We start from the raw sequence: 20,413 nt of genomic DNA, 5'->3' as shown, positions 1-20,413 counted from the left end.
CTCGGGCGCAAGGGGTGACAACAACAACAACGCGCACACGAGCACCGCATGCGTCCAAGACGCACGCCGCAGGAGATACCCTGGGAGGACTTCTGGCGCCTCTGATCAAGGCCTCTAACCACATGGCGTACATGGCGCCCATTCACACCTTGCTGCAGAATAATTGTCATATGGCACTTGGGCAGCCAAAATACGCGTGCGGTGCACACAATACTCCCGCAGACTTGTGGAACCAGAACTCACGCGCGCCCTCTGTTGGTCAATGTGAGGCTGTGTCTTGCATCACGGCGCCACACTGAGACCAACAACTAAACTATTTTTTTTATTTTCCGGCAAAGCCCACTGAGCCATGTAGCAGCTATTTTTCAGACGCGACTTGGCCACAAGTGATAGCTCATCGAAGTGGCTTATGTAGAAATGTATATCAGCCAAATACTCTCAACGCATGTTTCTAAAGTATGGAGGGAAAAGCCGGAGGACCGAGAGAAAATTCCACGCAATCACGGGGAGAACATTCACCCTCCAAATATACAGGCGTTAGGGTCGGGATCGAACCCACGGCCTCCTGCATACTTGGTGAAGGAGTCAACATCTCCTAGCCACCGCGGCGCCCAGGAGATGACTGGCAGATCACAGGTGGGTAGATCTTGGCAGTCATCTCAGTCCACGGCACTTGGGTCTGTGGCGAGACGTCTGTGGCGATATATTAACTACCTCGCCTGGTCTACATTGTTCTTTGTACATACGTGTTCAGACTTACTGAGGCGCTGCGTTGTGTGTGTGTATTAATGAGGTTAATTAATGTCCTTGTTAAATTAAGGATATGGAGTAAGTGTATCCCCGTGTGTCCCCTCGTGTCTCGCCTGATGTTGTCTCTGAGCTCGTCTCTCCGACCTGGACGCACGCGCGAGTTACGCGAAATGAGACCTGCAAGAGCCGTAGAGCGCCCAGGTGTACGGGACCCCCCCCCTCCTCCTCGCCCTCCCTAGAGTGGCTTGATCCGCAGTGCACGGACACAGGTGAGGCCGCTCGGGTGAAACCGCGCGGGAGATGGGGGGGGGGAATGTAACTTTCGTTCGGAGCGGAGTTCTCGGAAGAGACGTCACTGAAGCCGCTCGCTCCTTTTGCGGGAACCGCAAACCACAGGCACTCGGTTCGAGTCCCGCCCGGTGCGGAGTCATCACGGGGCCCGAGGGGTCCAGGCGAGGAGGTCTCCGCGGGGTGACGCCACGCACGCGTGCACCCCCCCCCCCCCCATTGTGGTGCTGCGTGCCCTGTGGGGGGGCAGCTGCCGGGCTCCCACCGCTGTGCCCCATTGTCCTCATGATAAGACGTTGCTAAGATCCTATAAGATAAGGCGACCCCCAACTTGTGCGCGTGTCAATGGAGCGATACAAATCTGGTTACAGACACAGCTATCTGATTACTTGAGGTGTCCCCTACATAACTTTGCTTTCAAATAAGGCGCATGGGGAAATTGCGTCTTATAATGCGGAGAATGCACAGCACGCAGTCAACTCCACCAGGCGTGGTACGCAATGCACTTGAGTCTGCGACCCTTAGAACTAGGTGAGGATAAACTACAATATGTATTAACATCAATAAAGAGCAAGTTCCTGTTATCTGATAAGGAGAGTTGACTTTTCAGAAATGACGTTTGGCCCACAAGACCCAAGGAAGCCACAAAACGTCGTTTACAGACGAGGAACAACGCTGACTCGTCGGTTTGTCTTTGGGTTTACTTCTATTCACACACTCCCCCGTGTAAACGTGTTAATCTACGTGTTTATTCCAGCAGCCCATCGGCTCTTTAGACCAACATTATAACAGGCAGCAACAGAGAGGACTCTAGAATGGGTTCAACTTGGGTATTCACCAGCCCGTTGACAGATGTGGTTGGCAAGAGCACTCCACGTTGACGATGGGACCCCCCCCTCCCTTACCGTACACAGGTTGATTTTGCCTGAAACAGATGCTGCTGGGTAATCCTGATGGACTCAAGCATGGTATTGTTGATATGTAGAAACAGCACGGAGTGCTGCGTAGGGCTACGTCAAGTTACGTGGTAGGTCGTGGTGCAAACGCACGAATAAAAACACTCTGAACGTCTCACCGCGGATGGTGACGTGTGCTATCCACTGCTGGATGAGGTCTCCTCCACACGTCGTGGGTTATTTGACCATCCCTCACCATGGATGTGCGGGGAGCATAGACGCGGTGCAGCCAGAAGTAGAGTACAACAGTAATTGTGTTTCTCTCTGCCGAGGATGATGCTAGCCAATCCAAGCTCTTATCCAGGTTCAACGCCTGCTTAGCTTCCCAGATGGACCGCACAGCGGCGTGATAAATCACGCGGCATTGCCGGACGATAAGACGCACCCTGCACCCTGTAGTTTGAAGTTACAGGTCTGGGCGGTGCGTCTTATAATCCGGTGAGTGAACAGAATTGTACAAGTTGGGGGCAGGAGAGTTGCGTCTCACTCTGCGGAGGGGATTGCATCACTGTGGGACAATGGACTGTATATATATATTTTTTTTTTGTTGTTCCTGAGTAGTAAGTGTTAATTTCCAATTGCTTGTGCCTCAAAAGTACAGAAAATGGATATTAGTCCCCGCAAACTTTGCTTTTGTGAGCAGGACAGTGATTCTTTTAAATGTACACATTTTCAATGAGAAAACGTCCATTTGTGTCTCTCCTTAACATAAAGTCCTGGTCACAAAAGCAAAGTTTGTGGGGAACAATAGCCATTTTCTCTACTATTGAAGCAAAAGCAATTAGAAGATAACACTCGGTGCCCAGGAACAAGAATCGTGTTGCAGAGTGAATTATAATCTCGGACAATGCGGGAGAGCTGCGGGCGGTCGTAGCAATCGCCCCGTGACTGCTGCCGCCAGACGCGGCATCATCACAATGCGCGTGGCGCACGGAGCCCCCCGCGGGGGGCTGAGGGTGCGTGGCGTCGACCCCCGCCGGAGCAGCAGCGCCTCCTCCTCCTCCTCGCGACTCGCACGGGGCGGGGACTCGCGGGGCCGAGGCTCGCGGTGGCACCTCGCGAGGGTCTCCCCGCCGCGGCAGCGGCGCTCGGTGACGGCGGTTCCGGGATTCCGCCTCCACCGACCGGGAAGCCCCTTGCGCCGTCACCCCCCGGAGCGGTGCTCGGTTGGTCTCGCCCGGGCGGTCTCGCGCGTGTTCGAGCGCGGCGGATCAAACCAACGGGGCGGGCGCGGAGGGGTGGGCGCGGAGGGGTGGGCGTGTGGGGCAGAGGGGGATAAGTAGGGGGGGGGGGGCGGGGGTGTCTTGTTCACCTGAGCCGCACGGCGTCTCGTCCGCCTCTCATTTGTCGGTGGGGCGAAGCTCGCGCTGCAGCTCTCGTCTCGCGCAGAGTTGCTCTCAACTTTCTCATTCAACTCTCTCACTCAACTCTCTCACTCAACTCTCTCATTCAACTCTCTCACTCAACTCTCCCACTCAACTCTCTCACTCAACTCTCTCACTCAACTCTCTCACTCAACTCTCCCACTCAACTCTCTCACTCAACTCTCTCACTCAACTCTCTCACTCAACTCTCTCACTCAACTCTCTCACTCAACTCTCTCACTCAACTCTCTCACTCAACTCTCTCACTCAACTCTCTCACTCAACTCTCTCACTCAACTCTCTCACTCAACTCTCTCACTCAACTCTCTCACTCAACTTTTTCATTCAACTTTCTCACTCAACTCTCGCGAGGCAACTCTGAAACGCGATGCCCGCGCCGAGCCGGCACGAGTGCGTCCAGACGGGGCTGGAGTTCGAGTTGTTCCTGCAGCAGAGCGGCTTCCAGCCGGAACTGCGCGTCTTTAGCAAAGCCGAGCTCAGAGACGTCTACAACCAGAGCTTCAGAAACAGGCGAGACACACGGGGGGTAGGCGGGGGGGGGGGGGCACACTGGTAAGACCACACGGGGGGGGGGGACACAGAGAAGGTGGGGGGGCACAATGGGTAGACACACGGGGGGGGGGGTACACAAGGGGGGGGGTGGGACACAAGGGGGGGGGGTGGGACACAAGGGGGGGGGGGTGGGACAACAAGGGGGGGGGGGTGGGACACAAGGGGGGGGGGGGGGGGTACACAAGGGAGGGGGGGGGGGTGGGACACATGGGGGGGGGGGGGGGTGGGACACCAATGGGGGGGGGGGGGTGGGAACAAGGGGGGGGGGGGGGGGACACAAGGGGGGGGGGGGGGGACACAAGGGGGGGGGGGGGGTGGGACACATGGGGGACGGGGTGTGGACCTGGGTAGACGCGGGTTGCATGGAGAGGAGCTCTAAGTAACTCCCTGTACACTCGGAACATTTTTAAAACATTTGAAAAGTAACACGTTTAGAACAATCAATTTAAAATGTGTTTGAATAAGGCTAAGGCAACGTAGGCGGTTATGCGCTTTAACATGTTGAATAATGTAAAAGAGAAATATAGTGTAGTGCAATGTATGATACAGAAAGTACCAACGTTGTACACGTAACTTTAAAAAGTAGTTTTTTTTATTATAAGGTGTGTTTAAAGTCAACCAATCTCTATTTAATGTGGCGGCCTTCACAATAATATTGTCACAAAGCGCTCCACAAGGAAACATCATTACATCAATAAAATGTAATTATAGCAGAGATAATAAAAATGCAGTACTCTAGTTTAAAAAGTGCAACAGCTTCCTTATGAGGCGGTGTCCATTGTGTGCTCGACATCAACACACCAGCAGCACGTGGCACCGTGACACACGGGACCCATAACACCCGACTCTGAGAATCCACAAACGCAGACTAGGAACTCATGAACGAGGACTCGGAATCAACAACCCTGGATTATTAACCCCATAGGGAATTGGGAGATGTGTCTTCAGCAACCTTTAAAACTACCAACTACCAGTTTCTCTGATATCAATGGAGGAAGTCATTCCACAACTTAGGAGTCAGACAATTGAATGAACACCCTCCTAACGTAACACACCTCAACCGAGGAGCTACAATGAGTCTTTGTGTAGATCTGAGACTTCTGGTAGGAACATATCTCTCCGAAAGTTCCGAGGTAAGCCGGGACCCATACCCATCCCAAGGCGTGACATGTTAGTAGGAGGATTCTAAACTTGATCCGCAAGTCGACTGGCAACTCACGGACACATCTCGGCGCTGGGGAGATTTGTTCCCACGATGCTTTCCAGTCAGGACTCGGGCATTCTGTAGCTGCCAGAGTAGCTATACAAAGACAAAGATCCCCCGTATAGCCTGAATAGACTGTTGGGGCAAGTGCTGTTAGCGAGCACCAATACACACACAGACAATGGCAAAATTATATACAGTATATATATACAATATAGGGCAGATGTATTGAAAGGGGGTGGCATGTCTGAAGTTGTGATAATTTGGATCTGGATATAAGCAACACAGTAGTGGCATTAGCTAATTTGTACGAAGCATTGAAGACATTTCACCCAATGCATTTCAATCCTGGCTGAGATAGGCCAAAGGCCAGACTTGGAATAGAGGTAACAGGGATGGCTTGAGTAATTAGCATCCAGGATGAAACTTAAGGTGGAATTAAACTTGGGTTTCTGTAAAAGTGTCGTCTGCATAATGTGCAAGATAGAGTAAGGGAGCGGATACCAGATGTTGAAGGAAAATCAAGATTTATATTCAAACACGAATCCCAGTTTTGTTTTTCGTGTGTTGGCAAGTTTATGAATGTGAAAACCAAATCTTTGGTGATAATCCAGATCCAGAGGCATTTGTGTTCCGGATTAGGGAAAAGGGGTAAACAATGAGGAACTTACCATTTGTTGATTGAATGGATCCCAGTGCAGACAGGATGTTAAGAAGGCAGACACGTCATTAAGATGCCCATTGTTTCACGTTGATGGACCCTCTTAGAACAGCATTACACATTACTGTATTTGGTGATGCAATGTTGGCAGTAGAGCACAAATAGAAAGCTCAGCACACTCGCTCATCAACATCCACTGTCTTTAGAGGAGAATTATCGTCAACGTTTCGGGCAGTAGCAATTAATTTATGGTTTACAACTCGGGTTTAAAGCTTCAATGCATACATGAACAAAACCTAAGTTTTAGTATAACACTTTGTTGCTATTGGGAACTAGAACACCGGCTACATTTATTAAAGGATTGCCAAGGAGTTAGCGGCCCTTAAAGCAGCACTAAAGGGTCTCCTCCACCTTCCCACGTGATGTCTCGCACGTGATGTCATCTGGCGGCGTCATAATGCCAACTACTGTGCAACTTCATCTCTTCACAAAGTCCCTCCTGTAGCACCTATAAAGGCCGGCACGGCACACGAGGGGGTGGGTGGCCAGCACCACGCCCGGCCGCCTTTGTCTCCCCAGTGGCGATGTTTACACACCGCACCAGGTACTCATTTGAGGCTGAGTCGACCTCGGGGAAGCCCGGTTAGCGCATTTCGATAACCGCTACACTACCGCTCCCCACATGTCATTTCTCAATATTGATTTAAGTAATGCATCATCAAGTGACTTAAGATGATTGTCCCTTGGAGCTAAACGGGATATGCAGCACGTCAGTAAGGGGCATCAGATAATTGTGGGGCAATATCAAGACATGTGTGTCGTGAGCCTGAAGAAGCAGCCTCATCAGGCCCACGGCATCAGCTTGATCAGCTTGATGCCGTGACCCACTCCACATCTTCAAGGTGGCTGGCTCTAAACCTGCCCGTGAGTGATGTCTCGCAGCTGGAGAAACCTTTGGCCGTGGTGTTGACCAAAGTAAGTTGGCCCCAGTTTTATTTGGCTTTGGCGTTGTAAAAGTGACTGAGTGGCAATGAAGGCAAACCTCCACAAATACAGTACAGTACTTTGTTTTCAACCTACCGAGTCTCAATTGAGTGGGCAGAGTAAGTGTTGTTGAATGTGGTGGACAATGGAGATGGGGTTTGCGAGCGAGTTGCGATTTCTGTGGGGTGACAGCAGCCGCAGTCGCAGCAGCAGCAGCTTCTGAGTTACTCGTCTGCCCCAGTGACACGGGACATGTTCTGTTGACTGCTTGCGTATCGAGGGCTTGTTGAGCAGGGAGTGGGCGGTTGCTGGGTGTGGTAGATGATGAGGACACTCGACACGACGTTCCATCGTGTGCCGCTTGTCTATTTTCAGCACGACTAAATGTTTGTTCGTAGCAAGGTACAGCCAGTCAATTCCTCAAGGTGCGGCTGCTGACCAATCTTGCCTGGCGATGTTTTTCATTGTTTTCTGTCGCCACTTTTCTGATACGACAGAGGTAAAATACTTTTCTAATACCTGCTATAACCACCCAGGAATGTCTCTCCTTAACGCTCGTGACGTCACTCCACATAGACCAGCCCCCCTCATTAATATTCATGAGCAGGTGACGTCCTGCAAACGGGCACCCCCCCTCACTAATAATCATGAGCAGGGGACGTCACTCCACATCGACCAGCTCCCCTCATTAATAATCATGAGCAGGGGACGTCCTCCAAATGGACACGCCCCCCCCCCCCCTTATTATTACCAACTATAATGAGCCAAGAATGTCTGTGTGCAACGCTCGTGACGTCACTCCATATCGAACAGCTCCCCTCATTAATAATCATGAGCAGGTGACGTCACTCCACATCGAACAGCTCCCCTCATTAATAATCATGAAAAGGTGACGTCCTCCAAATGGACACCACTACCATTAATAATAATTAGCGGGTGACGTCACTCCACATGGGGGGCGAGGCTCCTCCCCCCTCAGCGTCAACTTACGACCCTCACTACAAAGGCAGAACCCTCACGTCACGCGGTTTCCGTGACGCTGTTGAGACATCAAAGTAAAAGGACGTCATGATGAACAAGGGATTATAACGTTAAAATGAAATAGGTCTGTGTCACCGCGCCCTTACAAATTGCACACGCATTAATGCAATTAATATCACGTGGCTCTGCTTTTCGCTTGCAAGTTTCAGGTGTACTGCAATACACCCGTCCTTGGATGGGCAAAAGGCTCGTATTGTATTTATGCTTCTGAACAGGATGAGACTGTGACCGGCAAGCCCAAGATAACATGCACAATTTGCAAACGTGATAAACTATTTTTCACTTAAATATTAAAACAAGAGCGGTGTAATTATCGACAGCTTCCACGGAGAAATTGCCTAGAGAGGAGCGGGGAGTCGAAGATTTCCGTGATGATGTCTCCTGACCTTGCCGTCAAAGAGTGGCTTTCACCAGCTGGCAGGATTGCACATCACTGACACGATGTACAACCCCTCGGCCAATCCCCTGCTGGATGAAGACCTCCCCAGACTGTCGATCATGGGGACTGTCCGTACTTCCTCTTCCCACACTGGCCACTGCCGGGTTTAGGGTGACCACCGTTTCCACAGACCAAACCCAGATCTATATCTCGGTCAGCCTAGGTCGATGCAAACTGTGCAGTGTACACAAATACACTTCAACTCAATGCCACGAGAGCTCGGTTAAAATAATTTCCTGGCACCCAAACACAAATGCAAATCGCAGGACTGCCTGGGCCAAGTCTGGACACGTAGCAACCCTACCCAGGTTGATCCGGAGGCGGGGGGGGGGGGGGTGATTCCAGCACTGACTTGGATATCTTATCGCCACTGATGCTAACCGTCGGCGGGAATCGAACTGAATCCGCGAGCTGTGTAGTGCAGTGTGCACACCACTGGGCCACCGCTCCACCTAGGCAGATGACTGGCAGGGGAATAAACTCTGCTGTGGTGATTGAAGTGGGAAGAAGCATCTGTGATAGGCCGAGGAGGAGCTGGACGTGTCCCTGCCTAGCTGTGTACAGCAGCAGTCTCGCACCGTCATGCCTTCCGCGTGCACAACATGAGGGTTCTGAAATAATTGATTAATATTACACACGTGTATATATGAACTCAAGTTAACATAATTTCGTGCTCATATCAGCATTCAAGTCGTGCTAGTCTCCATTTTACAGCCACAAGGCAGTGGCAGAGATTCCACATTGGTGAAGCAGGAAGGCCACCTTTGACATCCCTACACACATTGGCACAACGAGGCGGTCGAGGCGCCGGCCTTCCCCTTCTACTCTGCCAGATCCACTCGCACGCTCCCTTCGGCGCTCACGCAATGGAGACCAAGCTTGGCCAGAAGAACACCTTTCTTTGAGTAACACCAAAAGTACCACAACTAGATTTTCAGAATCTTTATTCAGACGGGAGGAATCCAATGAGCTGTGAAGCTCTTTTTCACAGATGTCCAGTACGGGCGGGTCGAGTGTCAGGAGGGAATTCCTCGTCCTGAATGGCCAAGTGCATCACGGCAACAATGGGATTAAAAAAAAATCCCACAAGACACCCCCACGGTGGTATGCACCCCCACGGCGGTATGCACCCCCCGGTGGTATATGCACCCCCACGCCACTCCACAGAGTTCCAGTCTCAGGAGCTTGTGGTTCCTCGCTTTCGAGAACACCGGCTGCCAGGGCACGCACGGGCCAAGCAGCACACGCCCAGGGTGCTGCCGGGGCACGGCGCGTGCACAAGAGGAGACCCCTTGGGCGCCGATGGTCTCCGCCGATGGACTCCACCACGGCATCCCGCCGGGGGAGCAACTCGTGCTGCCCCCCAACATCCTCCCTGCCCCTCCCCCCCCCACAGCTCGCTGGTGTCCTCCAGTTTCAGTCAGATTCTGATCTTCATGGGGGGGTGGGGGGGGTACTGCCAGGACCCCCTGACTCTGCTCCTCCCCCGTGGGGACCCCAGGGGGTTGTTTTTTATCCACCCTAGAAGGATGATGGGCTGACTCAATCACGCCATTTATGAACGACGCATTCATAATGTAAGATATTAAAATATTGTCTGAATGTAAGATATTAATCGTTTGTCTGATTATCTGTTTCTATTTCAGTGATGAACAAAGGAGGCCGAACTTTTCTTCAATGATTTATTACCTCAAGCAATGTGAAAACGTTAGAGTTAGGAATGGAAACATTGCTTTCAAGGTGATGTTTAAACGTTTACAAAACACATTGTTTTTATAATATGGTCTGTGGTTGTTGCTGGTGATAAGAGTGATTTATTTATTCAGATAAAAACACTCCAATTACTCTTTTTCAGAAGGGTCCTGCAATTTAGTTTCATATTTACTTCAAGATGTTTGAAGCCAACATAAGTAGACCAAGAAAGTCACTCTTGACTGAAATTTTATGGAATATTTTAGTGACTGCCTAATGTATACTGTACGACTATTTAAATTACGTGCATTGTGTGAGCCAGTTCTTAAATAATTTTTAGTTTTGCATCTGGGAGACTGTAGAATGGAAGTATATTGCTACCGTGAGTTGCTCATTTAAATGTATTTTCCGGCAAAGTAACAAACATAAGGATATTAGCAGTTGAAGAGGCACAGTGAAGGAATTGGAGCCGTTTGCATCACAAAGCATGAACCAATCAACACCTTGGCCCAGTTCAAACCGCAGGGAGCTTGACCTGTATTCGGTACAACTTCTTGGAAATCTAACAAAGGATTCGAGGACATTTTAGAATTGAAAGCGATTTCCCATTTTAAAGAGCTTCTTTACACTTTAATAAAAAACCGACCTTAAGGAAGAGTGGTGCTTTTTACATCGAATTGTGTGACTTGCGTGCTATTTAAACTTTTTTAACACGAGAAATCTGGAAAAGTTGCTTTTGTGAGTCCATGTGCTTGAAGCAGTTTGAGTGAAAGATCATCGTAAGCTGATGTTAAATTCAGAATTTGATGAGTACATCGGCTGTCTTAATAACATCACTGTGAGTGTGACAATTCTCTCGGGAGGTGGAAGGTTTATGACGAGAATTACGATATAAAACGACCACGTGGCCTAACCCAAGAACACACGTGGGTGATTGTATTGGCTACGAAAAAACATACGTTCTGTGTGCCATTGTTTGTCTCATGGGAAAATAGATAAGTGCAGCAAGGCCGGATCGACGACCATCCACTGCCTCTTTTGCGCGTGGAGGAGGCCACAGCGGAGGTGTGGAGAATCTGGTGGCTCCCTCTGAAATCATCCCTCTGGATGCCACCAGGAGTGCTCGCAGAGCCACTCTGATACAGCTGCTCCGGACACACAAGTAAGCACCCTGGGGGTGACTAAATTACTGGTCAAGAAGAGCCTCCAGTCAGACGAAATGCTGTTAAATATCGAATAAATCCCGAGTACGCTTTTAAAAGCTCTTTGTTTTTCGGAGATGGGTCCTTAATTCGGAAGCGTACAGGCAGTCAGCGGAGCCAAGATTCGACATTTGTAAAACTGTGCTTCCCGTAGTCGTTATTTGAGGCTACACTGTGGAAGGCACCACAAGGGGCAGTAAAACCTCAGCTATCCAGGCTAATGGGGGGGGGGAGCTCTAATCCTACTCGCTCTGATTTCAGTTAAAATCTCTTCTAAAATGACAACACACATGTGGTATATGTGTGTGCGGCGTGGTACTGGCCACCCACCGCCTCGTGTGCCGTGTCGGCCTTCATAGGTGCTCGCTAACAGGATTTGCTCTGACAGTCTGTTTAAAGGCTATACGGGGGTGGTCTTTGAACAGACCATAAAATAAAGAGTACTGTATTGTGTTCAATACTGTAGTTATGTCCATCGTTCTGAGGATGGCATGTGTGTATGTCTCATTCGAGTGCTTACCCGGTTTTAAATTAGATGAGGTTTCTTGGTAACTGTAGAGATGAGTACTGTACACCAAACCCTTGCCCATCGTGGGGTTTGGGGTTACGTCCTGGAAATTTTTTTATGTTACCCTACATTCACCCAAACATGAAACAGGAAGTAGTTTTATTTTAATGGTATTTGAGGTTCACGGTCAAGCTTCCCCACAGTGTTATTTACAACATGACCGGCACATGCACAAGTCGGACCTTCGATGATGACAAGAACTCTGGACTTAATTGTTCATTTGGGAATTAGGCTTTAAAGGGAAATTACTTCAATTAAAAGGCAAAGTCTTGTATGTAACTGCCTCGGGCTCTTTGTAGGGATTTATTTATCATGATCGTTTCACTTGTTTACCCAGAAAAGCCTCACTGAGTCTCAAAACTCATGTTCAGTAGGATCCTGCCAGTTTATGAGCAGGAGGGGCAATGTTGCTGCTGTTTGTAATCCCAACTGGATGATTTGTGGGAAATTTGAGAGCATTGGTGAGAAAACGAGATAACTCGGAAACCTACGTTGAAAGGCATTCAAGTCGTAAATAGAACCCTCCAGGCCCTTCTTGCGTTGAGCTGTCATTTGTGGCCAGGTCACGTCTGAAAAATAAGTTAATACCTCAGTGGGCTTTGCCTGGTAGGATGGGGATGGTTTATTTTTTATTTGTGTGTGTGTTTGGGTTGTTGTTTATCTTTCTTATACTTTGCACTACTAGCATATTTTTGTACCGTTTGTTGTTGTAACGTTCATCCCCGCTCCTACTGGACATCTGTGCAAAAGAGCTTTATAGCTCATCAGATTGCTCTAGTATAAATAAATATTCTGATTCTGAGCGTTACCACTGCGACACGATGCCACCCCAATACCCCTCAACCCTCTGGGATCGGTAGATATGGCACCACTTCTGAAGAGTCAGTGGTCGGCTGGCCCAACCTCCGCAGCCCTCTATAGATCTATATATTAAGATGTTTTTCAAGCCAATTAATCAGTGTTTAATGAGTGCATGAGGATTGCCAATGAGAATTGGCTGTTGCGCTGCTTCGCATGCTTCAGCATGCAAACACCGGAGCTTTGGCCTGCATTGTTTTTGCCGCGTACAAACCTCTCGTGGAAATTGTGTTTTTTTTTTCAGAGCGTGGATGCTTGAGGATAAACATGGGATCTCAATTACTGCTGAGCCGCCATTTGTGAGTGGTGATGTGAAGCAGCAGTTGCTCGTGACTGAGAAGAAGCGCGTCACGATCACAATCAGGAACCAGGGTACCACTTGTGTGCAGCTGAGACGCTGTGATAGATTGCGCAAGATGGTCGGCTTCTCACTAACGAGCGACATCGACTTTCAGCCCAACAATCCCCTCTTCCTCCCTGCAGGTATTTATCGATTTGCCTAAACTGTTTCTTTGTAAACATTGTTCCTGGATGTCCTTTTCCACGTGGTTTGTGCTTGTGGGTCGTAGAAAACAGTGTGTGCCAAGCTAACTGGAATATTATAAGTTCTTGTCACAGCTGTGATCTGCAGTTGAATAATAGCACTGCACTTCCAGTGATTGTTCTCACTTATTGCAGCGAATGCCTTTCGACTAAATATTGGTTCCCATTTCTCCCCTCGGCACTGATAACCTAGCAAGGCAAAACCTCACCTTTGTCCTGTTGCCTTTGAAACTTACACTTTCAACTCGGTTTGTGTTCTCGCAGTCAGTTCTAATGGTCTTTGTGTATCACCTAATCCAGTAGCACCTAACCTGAGTGGACTTGCCGGCCACTGCCAACCCTGAGAAAAATTTTCACCAATAACTTTTTTCTAAATTAACACGACTCTGCCCTATGCCGGCAATTTGCAAATGCATTCAATAGCCAATAGCCAGCTGTGTGACGAGTCATGGATGAACTTTAAATAGTTGGAGAATGGGCAGTAGTTGTGTAATGGACAGTTTTGCGGGCCACTTCCCACAGCCTTGCGGGACGACCGATGGTCAATGGACCACAGGTTAGGATCCTCGGACCGAATCTATCACCCAGCCTTTTAATCATTAATTGACTTGACACTATCTGAGGCTCTCTGAGACTATCTGAGACTGATACTCTCTGTGTCTGTCTGAGTTTTTCTGGCACTGTCGTGCACCCATGCACATGCCACACAAAAAGGCCGCCACAGTGGCAAGATGTTCACGACCTTGCCTGGTATACAGGAGGTCGTGGATTCAATCCCGACCCTGACGCCTGCTGTGTATTTGGAGGTTGCATGTTCTCCATGTGTTCGCTTGGATTCTTCTCCAGGCCCTCTAGTTTTTCCCTCCACATTAGAATCAATATGCTTTCAGAGTATTTGGCTGCTACTATAAATTTCCACGTGACAAGTCACTTCATTGAGCTATCATTTGTGGCCAGGTCACTTCTGACAGCTATACAGCTCAATGGGCCTGACCTGGTAAAATAAAACATATATTGTCTTCAGAATAGTGGTTTTGGGTCAGCTCAGAGATCTCTCACGGTGGCCTTGGCTTTGCACCCCTCGTGACATGGGGATTACCCAAGAGTGGCGTTGCTTTCCTGGCATATTGTGTGGACAAGGCTATCCACGGTCGCCGTGCGGGAAGCGCACTACGTTACACTGCGAGTAAAGATTCAAGTAGGAGCAATGGAGGCAATGGCAATGTACAGTTGTGTATGTACGTCTGTTGAACTGATTTTGTGCCGTACGTAGCCAATCGCGCTAATCAGAGGTGCAGGGGGAAGGGCAACAAACTAAACACAAAAAAGCAATTGGGGGTCTTCACTGGGCATCTTTAATTGACTGACCGTCAACTGCCTTCCCACAGATTGCTCTGCAGCAGTGGCCACTTTGCTCACATTCATTTCCACCCAGGCTCTTAACTTTAGTCAGTTGTTCGATTTGTTAAAAGTTATCGTAACCAGCTCACCTTGCATTTATTCGCATTTTATTATTTTACGAATAGAGGCATCTTAATTCAATCCATACCTCCTGTAGACATTTCGAGATTTGGTTAAAACCTGAAGTGAGCCCTCAGTTGCGACTGCACGTTGCTGCTCTGCAGAATGATTGTTGACTTAAAGCTTTCATGACTGCAGTAATTCATATTCTTTGGGTCTTTCGGTAAAGTCACGTAGATAGGTTAAAATTAATAAAAATAAAATAAACTAAAAACTACGACGTTTCGATCACAACACAAGCGATCGTCATCAGGATGTCAATCGCTTGTGTTGTGATCGAAACGTCGTAGTTTTTTGTTTATTTTATTTTCTTGCTCGTTGCTGTTCGTGTTTCAGCACCATCACTTGAACCTCGTTGTCACGTCGGGGCTTCATCAACAACAGCTGACCCTGCTTTTGAAATACAGTCCATCACCAAGACAGAGCTTAACCGCCACTCAGTTATTTGTTCACACATTGTTGAATACGGTATTAAAATTGTATTATGGGTAATATTAAAGATGTGTTAATTGTCAACTGCGTGCCGCCCGACTCTCGGCGGACGTTAAAGATCCCGTCACTTAATTCCGAGAGACTGGGCCGTTGTGTACCGCCGACAAGATCCACATTTTCCAGATTAGGAAATTCACCATAAATACTCAATTGAGATGACAGCCATGAACAGCACGGGAGCGGATACCCGGCGCACAAATGATTTTGTTTGCTGGCGTTGTGTGGTCCACATGCAGGTGGGAAGCCGTTCTGCATGCACGTGACCTTTTGCACAAAAACTCGCGGCCACCACATTCTGCTGCTGGTCTTCGAGTTTCTGTTTGAGGGCGAGGAGGTGCCGTTCCACGTGGCGCGCTCCATCACCATGGAGACACGTTCGGAGCTGAGCGACGCGCTGCAGCCCACGAAGCCGTACGAGCCAATCAAACAGAGACCTCCCATCTACCGCAACCGCTGCACCGTGGATGGGGTGAAGCCGGACATGTGAGCCCACACGACACAACTTCCTTGCACAGTGGACATTGTACACCGGCGTCACAGAGTTTTGTTTCTCGCCGACAACCCGAATGGCGCAAAGGATTTTATGATGCCACAATGCACGCGAGACCAGACATTGATAACATTCACGATAATGTCAGCTTGTAATGCACAGCGCCGGTATTCGCTCGCTCTCAAAGAGAGAGAACGACGACTCGGGATGGGCGAGGAGGGACCACAAAGGGGTGGGAAAGGCGGTCGGGTGGTGAGCCCGTGCCAAATTTCACCCAAAGCTCTGCAGTACTTTATGTATATGTATACATGGCGGGGTTGTTGGCCAATTAATGAGTGTTCACTTGTGGCCGGAAACCGGAACACCCGGAGACAATCCACGCATGTGAGGGGGCAACAACTATTCCATGGAGATGGAACAGGTGGAGTCCACACCACCCTGCACCACCTTCTCCTGGCAGAGCCAGCGTGTGGCACCTCGATGCCCATGGGAAGGGAGTTTCACAACATCTGTGCGATCCACCAACCCTCGCTGCCTCCACAGTGCTGGACTAGAGGCGTGCGTTGCTACCACCGCCCGGCTCAAGACTCGGAGAGCCACACCAATGCACCTTTGTGGTTATTCGGGTTCAGTGTTCATGCCGAAGGCTCATTGATGGATTTTCGGATGCCACCGCAGTGGGGAAGCACAAAATGCAATTAAACATGATGCTGACGGTAGTTACGTGTTCTTGCATGTGCTTGACATACCTTGAAGTACGTGTGCAAAGCAGCAGCTCAGGTCTCAGACACTGGGCTCCTATTCCAAACTACGGTGGTTATAGCTGAAAGGGCACTCGCCACAGAAACCCATGACATTTGTGAAATACAGATTAGAACGCACTTGCATAGTGTAAGTGGCAATTTCAGAATCGGAATCTTTATTTAGACTGCAGGAGGAATCCGATGAGCTTTAAAGCTCTTTTTCACTGATCTCCAGTCGGGCGGGTCACAAAGTTACAACAACAAACAAGACAAAGAATGGAATAATAGATTTTGACTTAAAACTTTCGTGACTGCAAGAATTCATATCCTTTTGGATCTTTCGGTCACGTAGATAGAAAAAATAAAAGTAAATAAAAGAAAAAAATACGAGGTTTCGATCATAACACAAAGCGATCGTCCTGATGAAGCGACCGTGCTGATGTAAAAGACAGGTAAGGGTTTGCTTGATTGATCAATTTTAAAATAAATAAAAATTCTGTCAATCAATCAGCCTTTTAGGACTTTTTCAGTAATGGGCTATACACTGATGATGAGACTCGGAGAAGTTGAAACCAAGGTTTGATTTAAATGCCAGTAATTATCTCTGTAGGCCATTTATAGGAGTGGCCTCGTGTGGATAAGATGTTTATTGCAGCAGTTATTTGCAAATTAAAAATTTGACGTAACAAAAATGTGGCAACACCACTTTTTGTGTAACTGAAAATTGCATAAAACGAACAAAAAGTGGCATTCCCACATTTTTGTTAGTTTTAATTTCAAAAACATTTAGCATAAAAATAGCAAAAATATGGGCATGCAAAAACATTTTGCATAAATGTAACAAAAATGTGGGAATTACACTTTTTTGTTAGATATAAACTATGGCTGTGAATTAAATCAATAAGCCATACAAGCCAAAGTTGCCAAGCAGAATCTTGCTGCTGAAGCTCATGTTTTTAATGTTTTTAGAGATGACCAATCTGACCTGAAGCTGGTTCTGAAGCTGGAAAGTTATCCTATCAACAAAGATGAGGTCTCACCAATGTCTCAAGAGGTCAAGTAAGTTGCAATAAAAAACATTGGTAGATAAATTTTCTTCTTAATCATAACTTGAAGCGCGCCTCACAGTCGTCGCTCACTCTAGAGTAGAGAGAACGACTCGGAGGCACGAGGAACCAAAGACAAGCGGGAAAGGGAGCAACCAGGGGGTTGAGCCAGTGCAAAATTCCCCCCAAGCTCTGTGATCCTTTATATATGAAGGTGTTATTGGCCAAATAATGAGTTTACACGTGTGAGAGAAAACCCGGAGAATGTGGGTACAAACCCACATGGGCGAAGGGACAGCACTTCATAACCATCATCAGCCATGTTCTATCCACTGCTGGGTGAAGGCTTGCCATTACCATCCCTGACGGGGGTCCCCTTACGCCACCGTCCCTCTCACCGCTGTGCGTGAGCCGCTCTCATTGCACCACCTCCTTCGTGCTCTCTCCTTCAGCTGCCATTTCATCACCAGTCAGCCATTGGCCATCGGCTATTCCAGCAACGAATTGTGAACTTGCTGCTCGTGACACAATTTGCTGAGTGAACTTGCAGCTTGTGACACCATTTGCTGGTGAACTTGCTGCTGGTGACTCCATTTTCTGAGTGAACTTGCAGCTTGTGACACCATTTGCTGGTGAACTTGCTGCTGGTGACTCCATTTTCTGAGTGAACTTGCAGCTTGTGACTCCATTTGCTGGTGAACTTGCTGCTGGTGACTCCATTTTCTGAGTGAACTTGCAGCTTGTGACACCATTTGCTGGTGAACTTGCTGCTGGTGACTCCATTTTCTGAGTGAACTTGCAGCTTGTGACTCCATTTGCTGAGTGAACTTGCTGCTGGTGACTCCATTTGCTGGTGAACTTGCTGCTGGTGACTCCATTTTCTGAGTGAACTTGCAGCTTGTGACTCCATTTGCTGGTGAACTTGCTGCTGGTGACTCCATTTTCTGAGTGAACTTGCTGCTGGTGACTCCATTTTCTGGGTGAACTTGCTGCTGGTGACTCCATTTGCTGGTGAACTTGCTGCTGGTGACTCCATTTTCTGGGTGAACTTGCAGCTTGTGACTCCATTTGCTGGGTGAACTTGCTGCTGGTGACTCCATTTGCTGGTGAACTTGCTGCTGGTGACTCCATTTTCTGAGTGAACTTGCAGCTTGTGACTCCATTTGCTGAGTGAACTTGCTGCTGGTGACTCCATTTGCTGGTGAACTTGCTGCTTGTGACACCATTTTCTGAGTGAACTTGCAGCTTGTGACTCCATTTGCTGGTGAACTTGCTGCTGGTGACTCCATTTTCTGAGTGAACTTGCTGCTGGTGACTCCATTTTCTGAGTGAACTTGCAGCTTGTGACTCCATTTGCTGGTGAACTTGCAGCTTGTGACTCCATTTGCTGAGTGAACTTGCTGCTGGTGACTCCATTTTCTGAGTGAACTTGCTGCTGGTGACTCCATTTGCTGAGTGAACTTGCTGCTGGTGACTCCATTTTCTGAGTGAACTTGCAGCTGGTGACTCCATTTTCTGAGTGAACTTGCTGCTGGTGACTCCATTTTCTGAGTGAACTTGCTGCTGGTGACTCCATTTGCTGAGTGAACTTGCTGCTTGTGACTCCATTTGCTGGTGAACTTGCTGCTGGTGACTCCATTTTCTGAGTGAACTTGCAGCTTGTGACTCCATTTGCTGGTGAACTTGCTGCTGGTGACTCCATTTTCTGAGTGAACTTGCAGCTTGTGACTCCATTTGCTGGTGAACTTGCTGCTGGTGACTCCATTTTCTGAGTGAACTTGCTGCTTGTGACTCCATTTTCTGAGTGAACTTGCAGCTTGTGACTCCATTTGCTGGTGAACTTGCTGCTGGTGACTCCATTTGCTGAGTGAACTTGCTGCTTGTGACTCCATTTGCTGGTGAACTTGCTGCTGGTGACTCCATTTGCTGAGTGAACTTGCTGCTTGTGACTCCATTTTCTGAGTGAACTTGCTGCTTGTGACTCCATTTTCTGAGTGAACTTGCTGCTTGTGACTCCATTTGCTGGTGAACTTGCTGCTGGTGACTCCATTTTCTGAGTGAACTTGCAGCTTGTGACTCCATTTGCTGGTGAACTTGCTGCTGGTGACTCCATTTTCTGAGTGAACTTGCTGCTCGTGACTCCATTTTCTGAGTGAACTTGCTGCTGGTGACTCCATTTGCTGGTGAACTTGCTGCTGGTGACTCCATTTTCTGAGTGAACTTGCAGCTTGTGACTCCATTTGCTGAGTGAACTTGCTGCTGGTGACTCCATTTGCTGGTGAACTTGCTGCTGGTGACTCCATTTTCTGAGTGAACTTGCTGCTGGTGACTCAATTTTCTGAGTGAACTTGCAGCTTGTGACTCCATTTGCTGGTGAACTTGCTGCTGGTGACTCCATTTTCTGAGTGAACTTGCAGCTTGTGACTCCATTTGCTGGTGAACTTGCTGCTGGTGACTCCATTTGCTGGGTGAACTTGCTGCTGGTGACTCCATTTGCTGAGTGAACTTGCTGCTGGTGACTCCATTTGCTGGTGAACTTGCAGCTTGTTACTCCATTTTCTGAGTGAACTTGCAGCTTGTGACTCCATTTGCTGGTGAACTTGCTGCTGGTGACTCCATTTGCTGGGTGAACTTGCTGCTGGTGACTCCATTTGCTGAGTGAACTTGCTGCTGGTGACTCCATTTGCTGGTGAACTTGCAGCTTGTTACTCCATTTTCTGAGTGAACTTGCAGCTTGTGACTCCATTTGCTGGTGAACTTGCTGCTGGTGACTCCATTTTCTGAGTGAACTTGCAGCTTGTGACTCCATTTGCTGGTGAACTTGCTGCTGGTGACTCCATTTGCTGAGTGAACTTGCTGCTGGTGACTCCATTTTCTGAGTGAACTTGCAGCTTGTGACTCCATTTTCTGAGTGAACTTGCAGCTTGTGACTCCATTTGCTGGTGAACTTGCTGCTGGTGACCTCCATTTTCTGGGTGAACTTGCTGCTGGTGACTCC

General features: G+C 48.5%; 1 protein-coding gene across 2 annotated transcripts in view; it reads left to right on the top strand.

Annotated features, from left to right (window-relative positions):
• Positions 1 to 3,311: 3,311 nt before the first annotated feature.
• The window catches only part of MOV10 (Mov10 RNA helicase), a 39,929-nt gene continuing 22,827 nt past the window's right edge, over positions 3,312 to 20,413 (top strand). Inside the window, exons 1-6 of one of the 2 annotated variants that reach the window (XM_061572922.1) lie at positions 3,312 to 3,889; positions 9,907 to 10,000; positions 10,948 to 11,114; positions 12,825 to 13,063; positions 15,373 to 15,619; positions 17,339 to 17,428. In XM_061572922.1, coding sequence (XP_061428906.1) covers positions 3,747 to 3,889; positions 9,907 to 10,000; positions 10,948 to 11,114; positions 12,825 to 13,063; positions 15,373 to 15,619; positions 17,339 to 17,428 — 980 coding nt within the window. In that variant the 5' untranslated portion in view covers positions 3,312 to 3,746. The remainder of the gene's footprint in view (positions 3,890 to 9,906; positions 10,001 to 10,947; positions 11,115 to 12,824; positions 13,064 to 15,372; positions 15,620 to 17,338; positions 17,429 to 20,413) is intronic. The other variant, XM_061572923.1, reaches the window with a different exon arrangement.

This window comes from Lethenteron reissneri, chromosome 51, assembly GCF_015708825.2.
Source record: "Lethenteron reissneri isolate LAM-NWPU_2019-01 chromosome 51, ASM1570882v1, whole genome shotgun sequence".
NCBI classification, from domain to species: Eukaryota; Metazoa; Chordata; class Hyperoartia; order Petromyzontiformes; family Petromyzontidae; genus Lethenteron; species Lethenteron reissneri.
This window is presented reverse-complemented; position numbering and strand designations above follow the sequence as displayed.